Source organism: Phodopus roborovskii, unplaced genomic scaffold, assembly GCF_943737965.1.
Source record: "Phodopus roborovskii unplaced genomic scaffold, PHOROB, whole genome shotgun sequence".
Taxonomy (NCBI): Eukaryota; Metazoa; Chordata; class Mammalia; order Rodentia; family Cricetidae; genus Phodopus; species Phodopus roborovskii.
In genome coordinates this window covers 7,156,605-7,175,189 of record NW_026125506.1, presented here as the reverse complement: position 1 = coordinate 7,175,189, position 18,585 = coordinate 7,156,605, and the positions used below count along the sequence as shown (strand labels likewise).

The 18,585-nt window shown below is 52.2% G+C and overlaps 1 protein-coding gene across 1 annotated transcript; it reads right to left on the bottom strand.

Annotated features, from left to right (window-relative positions):
* Window positions 1-909: 909 nt before the first annotated feature.
* Window positions 910-16,485, bottom strand: Spring1 (SREBF pathway regulator in golgi 1). Its single transcript, XM_051176661.1, has 5 exons — window positions 16,336-16,485; window positions 7,546-7,702; window positions 3,408-3,559; window positions 3,045-3,158; window positions 910-1,113 (listed from the first exon to the last, which is right to left on the bottom strand). Exons 1-5 carry the CDS (start codon window positions 16,444-16,446, stop codon window positions 1,030-1,032), a joined length of 618 nt encoding a protein of 205 aa, XP_051032618.1. The 5' UTR covers window positions 16,447-16,485; the 3' UTR covers window positions 910-1,029.
* Between the last annotated feature and the right edge of the window lie 2,100 nt (window positions 16,486-18,585).

Here is an 18,585-nt window from a genome sequence, read left to right as displayed (position 1 = left end):
ATGCCAGGGCAACCTCAACCCAAACCACAAAACACGGTGGCCCACAGTGAGGGTTGGTGAAGGGTATGGGGGAGAAGTGTGTGTTAACAGGTGGTCTGAAAGCAAGACAGGAGAGTCAAGAAGGAGGGGTCTTGCCCTGATGCTTGAAACCCAAGTTTCAGTTACTGGTGACAACAGCCACCCCCCCTGCAACACCGGACACTGATCTGCCTGTGGGATGCTCTCCAGGCCGCGGCTACCACATACATCTCCCACTGAGAGCAGATACGAAACTCTAGGTTGGAGTAAGAGCTTAACAAGCTTATGCCAGTGGCACACAGCCAGGCTTGGAGAGCAGTAAAGAATGAATGAGCCCTACAAACCAAATCCACCAGTCCCCACCGGCTTCGTGACAGACGACGGAAAGGCTCCCCTGCCCTGAGGCTGAGGGTTTCAACAGGGGCATGGTGACAGCAAACCCCACTGGGACCGTCACCTGGGGGTTCAGGCCTCCGGCCACTATTTCAGGTGTATGAGCATATCAGGCCAGCTCTACGAAGGCTCAGTGGGGACCAGCACCTCCCTGAGGCTCCACATACCCCTAGAGGTTGGGATATGGATATAAGGCTTGCTGGTCACATGTTAAAACAACCAAAGAAATCTGTACACCCACGCTCCTGGAGACAAGCTTGAGTCTGGTGTAAGAGCAATGTCACTTGTGACAGCCACGAACCAAGTACAGCAGTCACCTCCTTGAGCGTATCCAACTGGACAGGCAAAGGTGTCCTGCACAAAGCGCAGTACCTTCCGCCACTCTGAGAAGTCATTAAGTAACTACAACATAGCATCAAGTGCCTGGCTCCTGACCAGCAGCCCAGGGCCCTGCAAGCTCGACAGAACAGCTCCGTCCACTTGCCCCAGCCGGTGCTGAAGGAGCCAGAGACACTTGAAGCCACCAGACATGGTCAAGGCCAAGCATCCTTGTGTGGCTTTCTCCTTCATTATCTCGTGTGGACCAGAGTGGTTCTGGGTGTGTGTCTCCATCAGGCCTCACGCGGGGAAGAGTTCCGGCGGGCTCTCTCCGTAGCAGTACTTGGCTATGGGGTCACGGTACGTGTTCTCATGTTGCACGCTCTGTTGGTAAAGGAAGATGGGGAGAAAGACGGAGAGGGTCAGCTGCAGGGACTGCCAACCTCTCCCTGCCTACTCTGCCTCCAGCGCTCCTAGGGGTTTCAAGGAACTTTCTAGAACGAAGTGGGATTCTTAGTGTGGAGTGCCACGAAAACAGACAAGATGTAATTGTGTCATTTCTTCTTTTGTCCACCATGGAGCTTTTTGAGCAACCTGGCTGGGCATTTTAAGACTACTCCTCAACCTTTCTGAAGCGGGGCCTGGGACAGAGTGTAGCGGGCTGAGCGCTTGCCTGATAACAGCACGAAGCACTGGGCTTAATCCCCAGCGCCTCACAGAAATGGTTGGGATGATGCACACTTGTGATCCCAGCACTGGAGCCAGGAGGGACAGAAGTTCAAGATCACTCTCAGCGGTATGGCGAACTTGAGGCCAGCCTAGCAATAGGAGACCCGCCTCAGACAATGCCAACAAGGGCTAGGTGAGGTAGATCAGGGGCTAACACAGTGCTTGCCCCTAAGCCCGAGGATCTCAGTGTGATCCCCGGGAGAAAGAGAAGCAAACTCTCCAAGTTGTCCTCTGACCCCGTGCACTTGTGCTGGTACGACCATAAACACGCACAATAGCAAGTAAGAAACAACAGTCTGAAACAGGTGGAGATGCAGTGCCGATGCACCTGACCCTGTGGTCAGAGAGTTCCAGTCCCTGGTGAGGAGTCCTGTAAGGGACTTGGGAGACGACACTTCAAAGGACAGTCATGCACTAAGGGCCTGCACGCAAGCCAAGCAGCACCTTCCCCAAGAGCCTCTCTGGCTGGGTATACCAAGTGAAGCTGAGCCCAGACAACCCACCCCACCCCTAACATCCCCGGTGGTAGACTTTCCAGCAATTTCTTGTCATAGGAGCAATTTGAGGTTTTGGCTGCTCCAGATCTCATTAATTAGCCTCTAGCAAAGCTACACACCTTATTAATTCCACCTAGTAGACTCGAATGCCCAGTCTGTGGGCCGGTGAACCAAGTGGCCATTGAGAATTGTCTCTACTTGCTCAAGAGGAAGTACCTTCAGGCTCTGTCAGCTACCGGAAGCTGCTATAATACCAGTTCCCCTTCCCAGCACTGGCCAGGAAGAGGGAATCCATCAAGCCTCCCCCCCCCACACCCCCTTTACACCCATTTACCTGGGAAGCTGCCCCATAGAGACCACTGGAAAGTCACATCCTCAGATCTCCCTCTAACCTGACCCGGGATGTTCTCACAGGAAAGCAGAGGTGGAAAAGGGAATTTCCAAGCACAAACCCAAAGCTTCCAGAGGGCCAGAGATGGACATGAGTCAGTTATCCCAGACAGTGGCCTTGTGTAAGAGATACCTTACAAAGAGCAGTGACGTGCCTAGCCACAAAGGCAGGGAAGTTGGACAGGAGAGACAGTTCAGTAGGGAAAGGGGCTGGTGCCAAGGCTGATGACCCGAGTTTGAGGCTCAGGACCCACACGGTGGATAGAGAGAACAGACTCTCACAAGTTGTCGCCTGACGTGTATGCATGTGCCTCCCCAAGCCCAAAATAAATGTCAAAGGGAAATAAAGGGAGGGGGCAGAGGCCCTCCTGGGAACTGCATGGGTGGCTGGTGCATACCATAAGTGCAGGGCATTCAAGGTTAGGTGGTGTGTGCTCACCAAAGACCTTACAAAGCTCAGATTGATCCATGTGCCTTTAAATACTCACCTCCCACCCCTCTGAATCAAGTCACAGCTCTGCCCCAGGACAAGTGACCACCTCCTCTCAACAAATAGCTCCTGGGTCCAAATCTCTCTGTCTTTCTCTCTCTCTGTTGGCGCCCCCCCCCCCCACTCTCTGCCTTGAGTAATCCACTAGTGTTCCCCGGCTTCGCCTCCCTCCCGCCTCCCCTCGCGAGAGGACCAGCATCACTCCTGACCTGGGATGAAGTTCTGCACTTAGCCAAGCACAGTTCGAAGTGGTCCTCAACTGCCATGAAGAGGTTCTGGAAGGCCACAGCCGCCCGGTTGAGGAAGCGTTCCAGTAGAAGTTGCTATGGAAACAAGGTATTCAGGACTGGTCATAACTGCAGGCCAAGCCAGCCCGCCAGGAAGGAGGGAGCCAGTCTCTCATTCACCAGATACCCAGTTAGTTATAGCATGGTCCCCTCTGCGAAGGAGCCAGGCATTGGGGACCCGCTCCCCTCTCAGGAGTGGCCAGTACACCTCTTGAGGACCCCGAGAGATGTCTAATTCTCCCCCTTAAAGGCCTGGGGGAAAGGGCGGGGAGCTGGGGCCCCTACCTTGCTGGGCTGCAGACAGCAGGAGACACAGTGTTCGTAGCTTTCACAGCAGCCATTGGCCAGGCATCCATCACAGCAGTACTGTTTCGTGCTGGGGACAGTGACGTCACAGCAGCCATTGGCCAGCAGATCCTTCCTCTCGCAGACATAGCCTGAAAGCCAGAGACGCATCCTGAGCTCCAGGGCTGGTTTCGCCTGGGCGGATGATTACGGGGAGTTGGGCTCCTCAGTCATCGCTAGATCCACTTTGTCTCGGTGCTTAGTGTTCAATCACTTTCCGGTCTATTGCCCAAGTGTGAGCGCATCACCATGCCAAGCCACGCCCATGCGGTTGGGCGCTAACATAAGCAAGCAATCTTTCACCTGGGCCTCTTTTAAAGAGTCTAAAACGGGGCTGGAGAAGATGATTGAGAGCAGTAGCTTCTCTTCCAGAGGACCTGAGTCCAATTCCCACCAACCATCTGATGGCTTACAAACCACCTATAGTGGGATCTGATGCCCTCTTCTGGTGTAAGGGTGTACATGCAGGTAGAGCACTCACATAAAATAAATACATAAAAAGTCTATGACAGAAGCAAGGCACCCATTCATAAAAAGTGTGCGCTTTGCAGATTCAAAAAGCAAGCACACAGCTTTTGATGTTACACACTTTTACACACCTGCTGTTATCGGGGTCACTTGAAGGGACTGTTAAACTAGGAAGCCCCAGTCCACCTTCGTAACTCTGCTTCCAGTGTTTGTACACAAGCATGGGGGGGGGGGGGCACAACCATCCCTAGAATTAGGGAAGACGCCCTCAAATCCTTGAGGGAGAGGAAAATCTAATTTGCTCCACGACTGAGAAACCCCATCACACAGATATGCAGGGTCAGCCAGGCCTCCTCCCTGGGGCTGCTTTCCTATTCTGAGCTTCTAGGCATAGTTCCCTGCACCCTTTGGGAACAGTACAGAAAAATCCAAGTGTAAGTATACGAGGGTCACCACCCAATCCGACATGCTCCCAGTGGCCTTCAGGTGTGTGTGTGTGTGGGGGGCCCTCAGATGCGAGCAGGACCCTCAGGTGTGTACGTGAGCCCTCAGATGTGTGTGGGGGGCTTTAGGTGTGTGTGGGGGGCTTTAGGTGTGTGTGGGGGGCTTTAGGTGTGTGGGGGGCTTTAGGTGTGTGTGGGGGCTTTAGGTGTGTGTGGGGGGCTTTAGGTGTGTGTGGGGGGCTTTAGATGTGTGTGGGGGGCTTTAGGTGTGTGTGGGGGCTTTAGGTGTGTGTGGGGGGCTTTAGGTGTGTGGGGGGGGGCTTTAGGTGTGTGTGGGGGGCTTTAGGTGTGTGTGGGGGGCTTTAGGTGTGTGGGGGGGGCTTTAGGTGTGTGTGGGGGGCTTTAGGTGTGTGTGGGGGGCTTTAGGTGTGTGTGGGGGGCTTTAGGTGTGTGTGGGGGCTTTAGGTGTGTGTGGGGGGCTTTAGGTGTGTGTGGGGGCTTTAGGTGTGTGTGGGGGGCTTTAGGTGTGTGTGGGGGGGCTTTAGGTGTGTGTGGGGGGCTTTAGGTGTGTGTGGGGGGCTTTAGGTGTGTGTGGGGGGGCTTTAGGTGTGTGTGGGGGGCTTTAGGTGTGTGTGGGGGCTTTAGGTGTGTGTGTGGGGCTTTAGGTGTGTGTGTGGGGCTTTAGGTGTGTGGGGGGGGCTTTAGGTGTGTGGGGGGGGCTTTAGGTGTGTGGGGGGGGGCTTTAGGTGTGTGTGGGGCTTTAGGTGTGTGGGGGGCTTTAGGTGTGTGGGGGGGGGCTTTAGGTGTGTGTGGGGGGCTTTAGGTGTGTGTGGGGGGCCCTCAGATGCGAGCAGGACCCTCAGGTGTGTACGTGAGCCCTCAGATGTGTGTGGGGGGCTTTAGGTGTGGGGGGGGCTTTAGGTGTGTGTGGGGGCTTTAGGTGTGTGTGGGGGGCTTTAGGTGTGTGGGGGGGGCTTTAGGTGTGGGGGGGGCTTTAGGTGTGGGGGGGGGGCTTTAGGTGTGTGTGGGGCCTCAGATGCGAGCAGGACCCTCAGGTGTGTGTGCTCTTGCCCTCAGGTATCAAGTGGGCCCTCAGGTATGCATGTGGGCCCTCGGGTGTGTGCAGCATCCAGGTGTGCAGCAGCTGTTCCCAGCATCAGCACGCCTGAGTACCCAGCTCTGTCCTCAGAGATCGAGGCTGGTGGAGGATAACTTGTTTTCAGAACTGCCCCGGAAAACAAGGTCTGTGTAGGAGCAGGCGGTGCTGGCAGAGCCCTGACACTAGAGGGGGCATTAGAGGGCCCTCACTCAACACATGGGAGACCGGGAGGGAGCCATCCCCATCACCTGGGAGCTGGTGGCTTCTGTTTTGTTTCTGCTCTGTGTCTCCTGAGTGAAGAGATAAGCACTCTGATGTTCCAGTAAACACTTCCTTCCCAGCTGTTCCACTCATGCTGTTGACAAGGATTCTAAATGGAACTCCTAGGGAGTCTGCATACTCCCCAGGATTCTGCCCCAGACGCTAACAATGAAGCCACTCGGTATCATGGCGATGGACAATACCGTGCACCCAGAATGCAACCTGCAGATCCGCCTGCCTTTTCCTTGGCCAAGCTGGAAGTTAACACCTGAGGCCCCTTTCTTGCCTATTCCCAGCACTTGGCCCCGAACTCTGGTGTTCCCCTCCAGGTGATCATGTCTGAGGAGAGCAAGCTCACTCAGGCCTCTCACCGTGTATCACAAGTCATGGAAAATTACCTTTTACTTTTTGAAGAGTTATTTTTATTTTACATGAGTGCAGATTCCCACAGAGGCCAGAAGAGGGTGTTGGATCCCTGGGAGCTGGAGTCACAGGCAGTTGGTGAGCTGCCTGCCTTCCATGGATGCTGGGAATCAAACCCAGTCAGGCCCTCTTTCAAAAGCAGTTAGTGCTTCTGACCAATGACCCATCTCTTTAGGCTCTTCTTTATTTTTAGTTGAAACAAACAAACAAACAAAAACAAAACCCTGTAAGAACCATACAGGGCATTGTGACGTTTCAACACACACAAGCCCTGTGTGGTGCAGATCAGCTCTGCAGATATTATTTCCCGTCAAGTCCTGAGAGATCAGGGCCATCCAATGTGTTGGTCTTGCCAGGAAAATTAACTTGCACCTTTTGAGAAGTTTGTGACTCTAATTGGCTATCTTGTTTAACAGCGCTGTTACCCTAACAACACAGTGGCATTTTGTCCCTAAACAGCATCAACAGTTGCAAGTTTTTTTGATTTTTTTTTTTAAATTAAACTGAATTTCCCATATCTGTAAAGGTAAAATAAAACCTGCAGCCCCTGTGTGATTTTTATGGGTTGAGAAGCTAAGTATTGTCTTCTTCTGTTTGTTTGTTTTGTTTAGCTAAAGGAGTCTGTAAGTCTTTTGTCTGATCTAAATTAACCAGAAGAAAATCACCTTTTTTTGTAATTACAGTACCAGAAGATGACAAACTGCCACCTGATACTAGAATGTCCTGTTTTCTGAGTCTACAGAAACAAGCCCTGGCCTCTAAGCCAGCCTCCCCACCCCGGCTGCCTGTCAGTTAACTGCATCTTCTTGATGAAGTAACAGCCCTGAATTCAATTTCCCTTCTCCTATAAGGAAACTTACAGGCCAGCAAGATGGCTCTGCCAGTAAAGGTGCTTGCTAAGAAGCTGGCGACCTGAGTTCAATCCCTGGGATCCACACGGTAAAAGGAGAAAGCAATCTTATAATTAGCCTATGGCCACCACATACACCACGTGGTGTACACACACACACACACACACACGCACGCACGCACACACCGCAAACACATACACGCACACACATGCGTGCACACACATGCACACGCACACACATGCACACACGCAAACACACCACAAACACTAGAGAAACAAGAGGAATCTCTGTGGCCGTGCCTGGTAGGAAATGACCTGGGACTGAGGCCAAGGCTGGAGCTGTAGGCAGAGGGAGAGAACTACTACGTGTCTCGCTCCTCAGCCAACTTTCCCAGATGCTGCAGGGAGCCTGGGGTAGAGAGGAAGGTATGGAAGACAGACATGGACATCCCTGGAGAGGAGCAAGACGGGAAAAGCGTCTTGAGGGAAGGCTACCCAGAGTCCCAGAGCCTTGAGTGAGGGAGAGGGGCATACCCAGCTCGTCAGTGATGAGGTGTTTTCCTTGGACAGAGTTCCGGCACTGGTTGCTGGGCCGGCTGCTGTTGCCCAGGGTAAACTGGACCTTCCACAGAATGGGCTGTTCCCGGTCTTGAACCTGGAGAAGATTCCGGTCTCTCACTGCCCTCTCTTCCTGCAATGGGACGACAGGGAGAAGAGGAAGGTTCAAGACATTCTGCAGGAGTCTATACCCCACCGCCAACCCCAGCCCAACACCTCTGGCACGGGCGCCATCTGAACAAAGCCACAAAACAAGGCAGCAGGAAAATGTGGCAAGTCACAGCTCTCCTCCTCACGGGGCCACACTGATGCGCTAGACCCCAGAGACAGACAAAAGGGGTCTATGGGATTCTGGAGAAAACGTTTCCTTCTGCAGGCAATTTAAGGTTTTAAATACTGAAATGCACACCCCATGGAACAGAACACGAGGCCCAGACACGCAGAATCAAGAGGACACTATGTTAGTCTGATCACCTTAGACTGTCACCTGACACCTCTAGACCACATGGCCTCAGCTGTGACAAGTACTGGTGTAGAAACCCTGAACGGGAGTGGGGGGATGACTTTAAGGTCGTGAAGTCTGAGACCCCGCAAAAGCCTTCCTTTGTGTGAAAAATCACAGAGCAGCCATCCTTACAACTGCATCTAGATGCCGTTCTGACGACACAGCCCTCTGCCTAGCAAACCATGAGAGGAGCGACCCTGGGTGGGAGCCCGGATCTTTCTCTTAGACAGGAGCCACAGCATTAAACTGGGAGGACAGAGTCCAGCCGCTGGAATCAAGTGAAGCGCATGGCAGCCACCTTTGGAAGCTCCTAGCCATGAACTGTAACAAAGCACTATAAAGGACCCTCTCCCATTGGCCTGTGTTGGGTTTTATGACAGAGCTTCCTACAGTTCAGACTTGCCTAGAACTCACAGCAATCCTTCTGCCTCGGCCTCCTAAGTGCTGGGATTACAGGTGTGAACCACCATGACCTGCTGGGTTTGGAGGTTCTAAGGCAGCCCCGATTGGCCTCAGGGTCCTCCGACCTCAGCCTGCAGGAGCTGAGATGATAGGGTTACGGTGTATACCACCACACCTGCTATCCTGACAGCTTGAGTGTTTAAGCATCAATGTTGCTTTGTATTTAAGGGGACCCCTGTGCATCTGGTGGCAACACAGACAGTTCAGAAAATCAGGACGGGTCTTTGTAAGTACTACGGGAAAGCAATCTGGGAAGTTAGCAATGTCAGACATGTGCACGTCCACACACACTTTGCTAGGAAACTCCTTAGTGAGGGCCATCTTACAGAAACCACATGTTGAGGTTTCCCACAACTCTTGTTTCAATAGTAGGAAGAAAAAAACAAAACAAAACAAAAAAAAAAAAAAAAACCCAAAAACCAGAAACCCAACAACACAGAAATGTCTTGACTAAACACTGGCACAAGCAAGGTATCACCAAACCTAGGTTCTCAGGGCACTCTTTCTGTAAAGTGGCCCTTCTTCCTCCCTTGGGACTCCAGTGTACTCTAGAAATGTCACATGACCCTGGGTATTCAAGTATACAAACTAGGTATAGACAGGCTGTAGAGAGGGCTCATCAGTTATGAGCACTGGCTGCTCTTCCAGAGGACCCATGTTTGGATCCCAGAACCAGCACTGGGTGGCTTACAACTGTAACTCTGGCTCCAGGACCCTCTGACCTCTGTGGGTACCTGTACTCATGTGCACACACACACACAATTTACAGTTTAAAATGTTGTTTTTTAAATGATCTTTAATCATCCTTGGAATGGTCTTAGCATCTTATATGAAGACATGCTGACTGTTAACTGGAGGAGAAACTAAATGGTCTGGAGAAAGAATACCATCCTTGTACGTTTCCCGTTAAGCTATCATTATCGCAAGAGAAAAGGCTCACTTAAAAAACAATGCTTATAAATTACCACAATCCAAACAAAAGTACATTTGGGGTTTGTTTGTTTGTTTTTCTGTTGTTGTTTTGGTTTTTCAAGACAGGGTTTCTCTATGTAGCCCTGGTTGTCCTGGAACTTGCTCTTTAGTCCAGGTTGGCATTGATCACAGAGATCCTCCTGCCTCTGCTTCCCAAGTGCTGGGATTAAAGGCGTGCCCTACCACCACTGATAGGCAGGTGCATTTGGCTTACATGTTCACCTCTGACCTCTCTCTATACTGGTGTCACCGTCAGTTGCTCTGGATGCTAATTGGATGGTTAAAACCTTTCCAAGGACCCACATTATCTAGATAATCAAATCTTCATGGATACATAATATCTGTCATGTTGACTCCCCATCATTAAGTAGACACGGCCTCCACAGACCAGGAACAATCACTGGTTCTGGCTCTCGGGATGACTTTGCAGTTCAGTGTGGGGGCTCTGAGAAAGTCCTGTCAATCACTTGCAGTGATAAGAGCTAGACAGTGCCATATCACTTCCCCAGAGCTTGATCTACTGTCCGCAATATCACCGGCATTTAAACAGATGACCTCTCTCCTGCTACCAACAGGGCTGGATCCCCTCCTTCAATTTGCTCAGTGTAAAAAAGCCCTTCAAGATGACTGACTTCCCCTTGTCCTGCACCTGAACTTGTCAAACCTGAAGGTTCAAAACCTCTGCCAAGGGGACTGTGGGTGGAGTCGGCTGTGACCCACTTTTGAAACCAGGTGGCGAGGATGCAGAAGGGACAGGAGAGCAATTCCATCCACGGGGTATTTCCAACGGAGTTCCCGCTGCCCTTCTGGGCTGTCTCCCCTTCAGCCTTTCACCAATATGTGTATTTTCTTCATTCAAAACTCCGTTCAAAGCTGAGTGTGGTGGCGCACACCTTTAATCCAGCGCTCAGGAGGCAGAGGCAGGGGAACCTCTGCCGGTTCAAAGCCAGCCTGGTCTACATAGAAACAACACAGGACACCCAGGGCTACATGGAGAGACCCTGTCTCAAACAACAATAAAGAATCCGTTCAAAGGGGATTTTTACAAAGGGCCCCGGACACTTTAGTCAGGTGCTCCAAGGAGCTGCTGACAAATGCTCTTCTCATGAATCCGAGCCACTGCCCCCTAGGGGTGGGTGTTAGATGTGCACACAGGTCCACTGCAGAGGAAAGACAGGACCAGCTGTGGGTAGAAGCACAGGAGAAGGTTCCCTCTGAGTGTAAGCATCTGTGGAGCCTGCGCAGTTGAGGCACACGGCTCCTCCTCAGATTCTTAAAAGGCTAGTTAGGAAGCAAGCATGCTGCAGGTCCTAGGGGTAATTATGACCGTCAAATGAAAGGCGCGCTCCATACACGTGGCACAGAGTTCCCTCCCATACACGGCATAGCTGACCTTAAGGAATCTGCACAGGAGTCTCAACAATGTATGTGATACAGCCAGAGACAGCGAGGTTTGAGAACCGCAGCCTGACAGTAGGGAATTACAGTTGTAAAAATCATAGACGTTTAAAAAAAATTTACGTTTTTAAATTGTGTGTGTGGGGGGGGGAGGTGTACATGGTAGCCAGAAGTGGGTGTTGAATCCCATGGCACTGGGGTTAGCCTGCAGGTTCTGTGCAAGAGCAGCAAGCACTCTGAGCCATGGAGACAGCCCTCTTTCTGGCCCTGAGACAGTTAAAAGACGGGGGACACTTGTATGTCAAGCGAGGAGACAGTGCACCTTAAGTGAGAGAAATAAAATCCCTCAGATAAAAGGACAGCAGTGTCCCTTCTGCAGGTCACCCCTCCTATGCCTGTGCCACGCGCTGCACAGTTTGCAGCCAACAAGTCTTTGCTAGCATCCAGTTTAAAGGGGGTGAGGCAGCTCTCTGTATTCACCCACACTGTATACAACCCCCACGTGGCAGTTTGAGTGAAACTGACCCCCATCGGCTCGTACATTTGAATACTTGGTCTCCAGTTGGTGGAACTGTTTGGGAAAGGTTAGGAGGTGTGGCCTTGCGGGAGGCGTGTCACTGGGGGTGGGAGGGGCTCCTAGGTTTCCAAAGCCCAGGTTAGCTCGGCCTTGTGGTGGTAGATGTGAGCCTTCAGCTACTGCTCCAGCACCATGCCTGTGGGCCTGCCTGCCGCCACGCTCCCTGCTCTGATGGTCATGGACTCGAACCCTCTGAAACTGCAAACCCCAAACAAACTTTTTATAAGTTGCCTTGGTCATGATGTATAACAGCAACAATAAAAAATAAAAAAAAAAAAGTACCACAAACAACTAAGTGGGCACTAGGGGCTGGAGAGATGGCTCAGAGGTTAAGAGCACTGGCTGCTTTTCCACTGAGTCCAATTCCCAGCAACCACATAGTGCTCACAACCATCTGTAATGAGATCTGGTGCCCTCTTCTGGTGTGCAGGCATACATGCAGACAGAACACTGTATACATAATAAATACATCCTGAAAAAACGTAAGTGGGCACCAATCTACATAGTAACACAGACAATGTAAGTGGGCACCAATGCACGTGGGTAACTACTTTCCAGCAGAAAGGTTAATATGGTTTCAAAGAATTCATCAGACAGCTCAGCCCTGTAACGGGCTGTGCCACCTAAGAACAAGGAGAACCTCAGCTCTCACCTCAGACCAGATGCCCCCAGAGTTGCCCCACCCTGCCATTCCCTGTATCATCCATCCTAAATCACTGAAGTCATCTGCCTACCCTCCCTCATACCCCTACAGCAGATGGCAGGCAGCCAGGGAGTAACCGGGGCCAGCCCTACCAGCGCCCCTGTGCAGAGCGCTGAGCCCAGGTCACCTGGCACCATTCACCATTCCCAACCCTCTCCCCTGATGGCATCCTCTCCTGTGCTCCCATCTCTAACAATTTAAATTATCCCCTAAAGCATTAATTAGGAAGAAAACCAAAGAAAGGCATCCAAGGGTCCAAGGCAACCGTGTCAGCAGCTGTCTGGGCGAAGACTGCTGTGCAAGCTTGAATTGTCTCAGAGACGCAGAGTGGAGGAGCCCAGGGGACGTCTGTGTGGCACAAGCCTCTTCATCTGTGATAAACATCACCTGGGTGTGTTCTTCTTAGCACCCCCACCTCGTAGAAGGGAGGTAGAGGCCAGGCCGGGCGAGACAAGCTGGGCACCCAGCTGCACGGCAGCAGCCAGCCAAGCCAGAAATCACGTTCAGGACAGTACTGACCCACAAGGGCATGGCAGGTAGTGGGCCTGCGTGAGAGCAGTCCAAGCCACCGAGGACACACAGTGTGAGTTCGTGTCTACTGATAGAAAACTAAACATAAAACTTTTAAATCAAGTATTTATTAGTGAACTCATGACATATGAGCAATTGGTTTTGCTTTTTTGGTTAAAGGTGTTTTTAAAATATATATATAAGCTGGGTGCGGTGTGGCACACGCCTTTGATGCCAGCACTTGGGAGGTAGAGATAGGGTGGATTTCGGTGTGTGTGAGGCCATCCTGGTCTACTAAGGCTACATAATGAGATGACCCCACCCCCCAACACACACACACACACACACACACACACACACACACACACACACACACACACGAGTGACAGGCCAGACAGCTGCAACTGTCCACTGTGTGGACTGAAACCAGGACACAGGTCTACCTGTCATGAAGTCTATGCGCAAATGGAACGGGAGAGGCTGTGACAGTTCTACCCACGGTTGATACTGACCATAGCGGACACCACGTTCTGTACCAAAACTTGGCAAATGTCCTTCTCATAAGTTCATTACAGTGTGACCACTGGAAAGCAGCCATGAGGATTCTCAAAAGGCCAGGCAGAGCCCTCCCTCAACTTCGGGCCCAGCAGTTGACGCCTAGGCCCGTGCTAGTGAGCGATAAAAACATGTCCGCACAAAACCCCACAAAGTAGGTGTTCTTTACCAAAAGATGGAACCCCAAGGCCCACCAGGGATGAGTGGACTAATGTGACAGCCACCACTGCAGTGGCTCACTGGGTCTAGGCATCAAAGACTTGTCTTCAGGCTGGTGTGACAAGCGCTTATACCCCTGAGCCATCTCTCCTGCCCCTGCCCTGGGCACTTCATATAAATGGGATCATACCCACATGCGATCTTCTGTGAGTGCTGTGCTGTTCTTAGACTCACCTGTGTTAGCTCATGGCCCAGTGATCCCCAAGCCTGACAACCTGAGTTCAATCCCTGGGGACCCTCATGATACGAAGGAAGAACTGACTCCCAAAAGCTGTCCTGACCGCCACATGAGCAGGGTGGGGTATGCATACTCCTGCCTTTTCCCGACAGCACACAGCCACACAAAAATAAGCAATGCAAGACAAAAAGAAATATTTTAGCAGGAAGTAGTAGCTTAGCGACTGTTTAGGACGGGGGAGGTGGGGGAAGTCGATGATAGCGCCCTACACTGTGACTATGGTAACTATGTGCCTATGACTCACCATGGTCTTATTAAAACCGCTAGGCTGCACGTTCAGGTGAACCACCATGTCAGGCGCTGAACTGTCCCATTGGGCACTTTCAGACTCTGAGGCAGCCCTGAGGGATTCCCCCATGTACTGTCAGAGAGTCATGTCCTGCTCTGTGAACAGATCTTCATAGAGCTGCCAAATGGTGACACCCTTCCGTCACACTATACCCCCAAACTCACAGTCGTTAACATCACATGTAATGGAAGTCAACACGCTCTGGGGAGGAAACACAGTCTCTGAAAATCTGACTCTTCACTTGGAAACCTGTGTTTTATCTCTGACAGTGCAGAACCTCTGTGAGGGGCAGGCTCTCTCCATTCATCAGTGTGTCCAACAACCATTTACCACTCATTCTTCTGGACAAGAGTGGGGGCAGGAGGGGCTAGTTTAGCTCGTAACTCAGACAGACTTCAGTACGCAGAAGGCAGCGTCGGCTGCCCAACTCCATCCTCAGCACAGGGCAGACAGGAGCTTAAAATTAGTCATTTTCCCTGGAGAACCTCAACTTGAAAATCTGGGCTGGTCTGTATCACAATCACACATCACACCTCTTCAACGAGGTCTAGTTCCTAATCACACCCCAGTCCTGCAAAAACACACTCAGTGGAGGAGTAAGATGGCTACGGGGTCTGGGAATGACACAGACGAGCAACACCCAGCCTTCGGCTCTACTTCACAGATGGGAGGCCGAGCCACAACGGAAGAAAACAGCCTGAAAGCCGAAAAAGCAACAGGTGGCAGCTACAAAAAAAAAGTCTTAGGCAAAGCAATTCTGATGGCTGAGAGAGAGAGAGAGAGAGAGAGAGAGAGAGAGAGAGAGAGAGAGAGCTCCAAGAGCCACACAGAACAGTGTTCCAAGAGCTGCACAGGAGAGTGCTCTAAGAGCCAGAACTGAAACTCAGGCAAAGGCTCTCTACACCCCTAGGGCAAAAGCGGAGGCCAGCACAGGGCTGGTTGGATATGCAGAAGTATGCTTTCTACTTCACAACCTGACAGTACATCCTACCAGCTCCTTCTAAGACCTGTATTTCACAAGTGACAGCATGTGACAGTGTCCCAGGGCCAACTGAGTTGTATGTGGCTACCCAGTTGTGAACTGAATACCCATCCCACACTGGAATCAATGCTAAACTCTTCATGCCCAAGATTGCATCAGCGGATAGTGACATCCATCAATTGAGGAGTGGAGCATCTCCTAGGTAACCAGAATTCTGTGAGGCCATGGGGGTGGAGCCCCCAGGGATGGATGGACAAGTACACCTTTTGCACTATGTAAGAGGAAAGCCGGCCAGGGGGCGCCCACCACATGTAGAATCTGTCAGCATCCTAGTATCGTTTCCAATGCAGGATTCCAGCTCTCTAGGAATTCTTACTCGGCACAAAAATGAAAAGGGAAGGAAGGTTAAGAAAAAAAAAAAAATCTACCCAGCCAACGTGTGCGCAAAAAGGGGCACAGGTCACCCAGGTGGACACAGCAAAGAGCCCCATGTCATCCCTGGCCTAGCCATCTCTACCTCCTGCCCACCTGCCCATCAAGAGGCCTGGGGCTGTGAAGAGCAGGGAGGGTGCCTGAGGATGAATGGCTGGTTACAGGTCTGAGTCCCTGCTTTGCTGGCCTACCAGTGGGGTCTGCATAGGAGGATGGAGGGTACAAGGACCTAGAGTGGAATGTCCCCCCATCTGACTCTCCATACAGCCTTCAATGCACAAGAGGCTAAGAGGGAGAGTCAGAGGGCAGGAGAGAAGAGCACCAGACAATCAGAGGGAGGACTACATGGGAGAGGAACAGAGGATAGAGGACTGAAGGACCGGGAGGAGGGAGGACCTAAGGATCAGAGGGAGGAGCACTGGACGATCCAGACTTAAAGGAAGAGAATCAGGGGCTTGGAAGGAGGACAGAATGGCTGCACGTCATAGGGAAAAGGGCTACCAGGCGGAGGACGGCAGGGAGGAGTATCAGCGGACCAGAGGAGAAAGAGAGGACACATCATCGATTGAGGGTGGGAGGGGGGACGTATGAGGGCTGAGGATCAAGGATGGAGGGCTGGAGAAGGATGGAGGGCGGGAGGGAAGAGGGTTGGAGGTGGGCAGAGGAGGACGGAGGATGTGGAGGATGGGGGGGCGGGAACGGTGCTGAAGCATGGGCTGAGGAAGTCAGGGTCTGAGGGAGGAGGGCTGGAGGAGGACGAAAAGAAAGATCAGAAGGAGGAGGGCTGATGGAGGAGGGAGAGCTGGGGGATAGGAGAGAGGAGGACCAGAGGAGCATAGGAACTAGGGAGGAGGAGATCTGGGGGAGGAGGCTGGAGAAGGAAGGAGGATCAGAGGGGCAGAGGTCCTGAGCGCAGTCGCTTACCTGCTTGAAGGTGCTGCTGAGGAAGTAAACCAACGACAGCCCGAAAACCAGGGCGAGCACCCAGCGCTTGCGCAGGAGACGGCGCCACAGCAGCGCCGCCAGGTTCAGCATCCCGGAGCGGCGCAGGCGCAGAGACGACCCCGCGGCATGACCCCCGAAAGTCCGCTCCCAACACGGCCCAGCCTCCTCGCCCCGGGAGCGCCGGCCACGTGACCCGCCGCACGCCCCGCCCCGCCCAGTGACGCCACCGCCAGGCCCCCACCATGCTCCCTCGCCATTGGTCCCTGTGGAGCCAACGGCCTTCCATTGGCTGAATTCGGAGGCAGGGGCGGACCGTCGCGGACCAGAAGCAAGCGTTGCTGTGCCTGGGTCCTAGCGCCGACCTCACTCCCTCAGGCAGAGCCGGCCGGAAGTCACGTGCCGCGCGGGCGGCGCCAGCGATTGGCTGGGCCGGATTAGCTGAGGCTGTGATTGCCGAAGTGGCTGTCAGGTAAACGAAGGCTATGCTCGCCCGTCCCTACCCTGCCGCCCTGCAAACCCGGCTAGAGAGGTTTCCCCCGTGGGCGCGGTGCAGCCCTGGACCGGCCTGGGGACGCGGCTTGAGCCCAAGCGTCCTTCAGGGTCGCTGTGGCCTCATAGGGAGGGCCAGGGTGTGTGGAACCGAGCCGCCTCATTCATTCATTCTTTTGCATCCTGCGTGCAAGATGTGCTACGGGATTCGATATTACAATAGTTGTACCGCCTGCTTGCAACAGGGTCTTGGGCATTTAATTTAGGATGGACACTTGGCGATGATATGTTTCATTTTCCCCAAGGATGAGTTGGGCCAGAGGGGAGTATTAAGCCCCTTTACAATTTCTTGGGGACATGTTACGCGATGACGTTTCCTTTTTTTATAAAGATGGCGGGGTCGAAGGTGTAGCGCGATGATAGAGCGCTTGCCTATATATGATGATGATGCCAAGGAGTCCTTTCCCGTCTAATTTAGCCTTCCAAAAAACGATAAGCTACTTAGTTGGTGGCGTCCTAGGTTGGTGACCCTGAGAAGGCTGTGCAGAATTAATAAGCCATTTGTGCTGGCCTGGGCTAAGAGATGGTCTCTATGGGGGAAAATACTCCAGGAAGCTGAGCCTCCCTGTTCTTGGAAGCATATCCTTTATTTCTTTAAAGATGTTTTTTATTCAAGTGTGTGTGGGTGTGTGTTTGTGCAGGTGCCCTCAGAGGCCAGTAGACGGAGTTAACGGTTGTTGTGAGCTGCCCATGAGGGCGCTGGGAACTGGACTTAGGACCTCTGCAGGAGCAGTATTCACACTTTCAGACTCTGCAGGCTGTGTCCCTTTTTCTTGATTGTGTGTGTGTGTGTGTGTGTGTGTGTAGTGGAGCAAGATGCAGGGACCTAAGAAAACTGTAGCTGGGAAACCCAATGTAGTCTTTGTGTAGGACTCCCATCTCTGCAATGCTGGGGTAGAAGGGCAAACCAGACACCAGGTCTCCTCACGGATCATAATAAATGGACATGTGTGTAAACGAATGGTAAGTGCTGTGGAGAAAGCCACACAGACCCAACAGGAAGCAGGGGAGAAGAGAAGGCCTCTGGAAGGAGGCACCGTTTGCACTGATGAAGTTAGCTATGTAACCCTCTGCTAGAAAAGCATTGCAGCGAAGGAACAGCAAGCATGAAGGCCTGGAGCCAGGGGAAGCCTGACTTTAGAGCATCTTGGAGGTGACAAACAGAAGTGAGGTTGTAAACTGTGGTGGTGCTTCTGGAACAACCTGGAAGCTTCTGACAACTCTGGTTTTACTGGGAAGCCAGTGGAAGTTCTAAAGTGGTTTTCTGTATTCCCCAGTTGGGATTCATGATTTTCTTTCTTTTTCTTCGTGCGTGCGTGCGTGTGTGTGTGTGTGTGTGTGTGTGTGTGTGTGTGTGTGTGTGTACAGGATTGCAAATGTGGTTTGCATATGCATGCATGGAGGCCAGAGGTCACCCTTGGTATCATTCCTTGGGAACCGGCTACCTTATTTTATTTCATTTGAGATAGGATTTCTCCCCTGGGACCTAGGGCTCATCAGCTAGAAGGGCTGGGCCAGGGAGTCCCAGGAATCTTCTGGGTTTTGCCTCCCCAGTGCTGGGATTATATGGTGCACCACCATGCCTAGCTACTTACAGAGGAGCTGGGGAGCAAACTCAGGTTCTTATGCACTTTATCAACAGAACTAAGCTGTGGCTCTAAGCCCCAGGATTCATAGGTC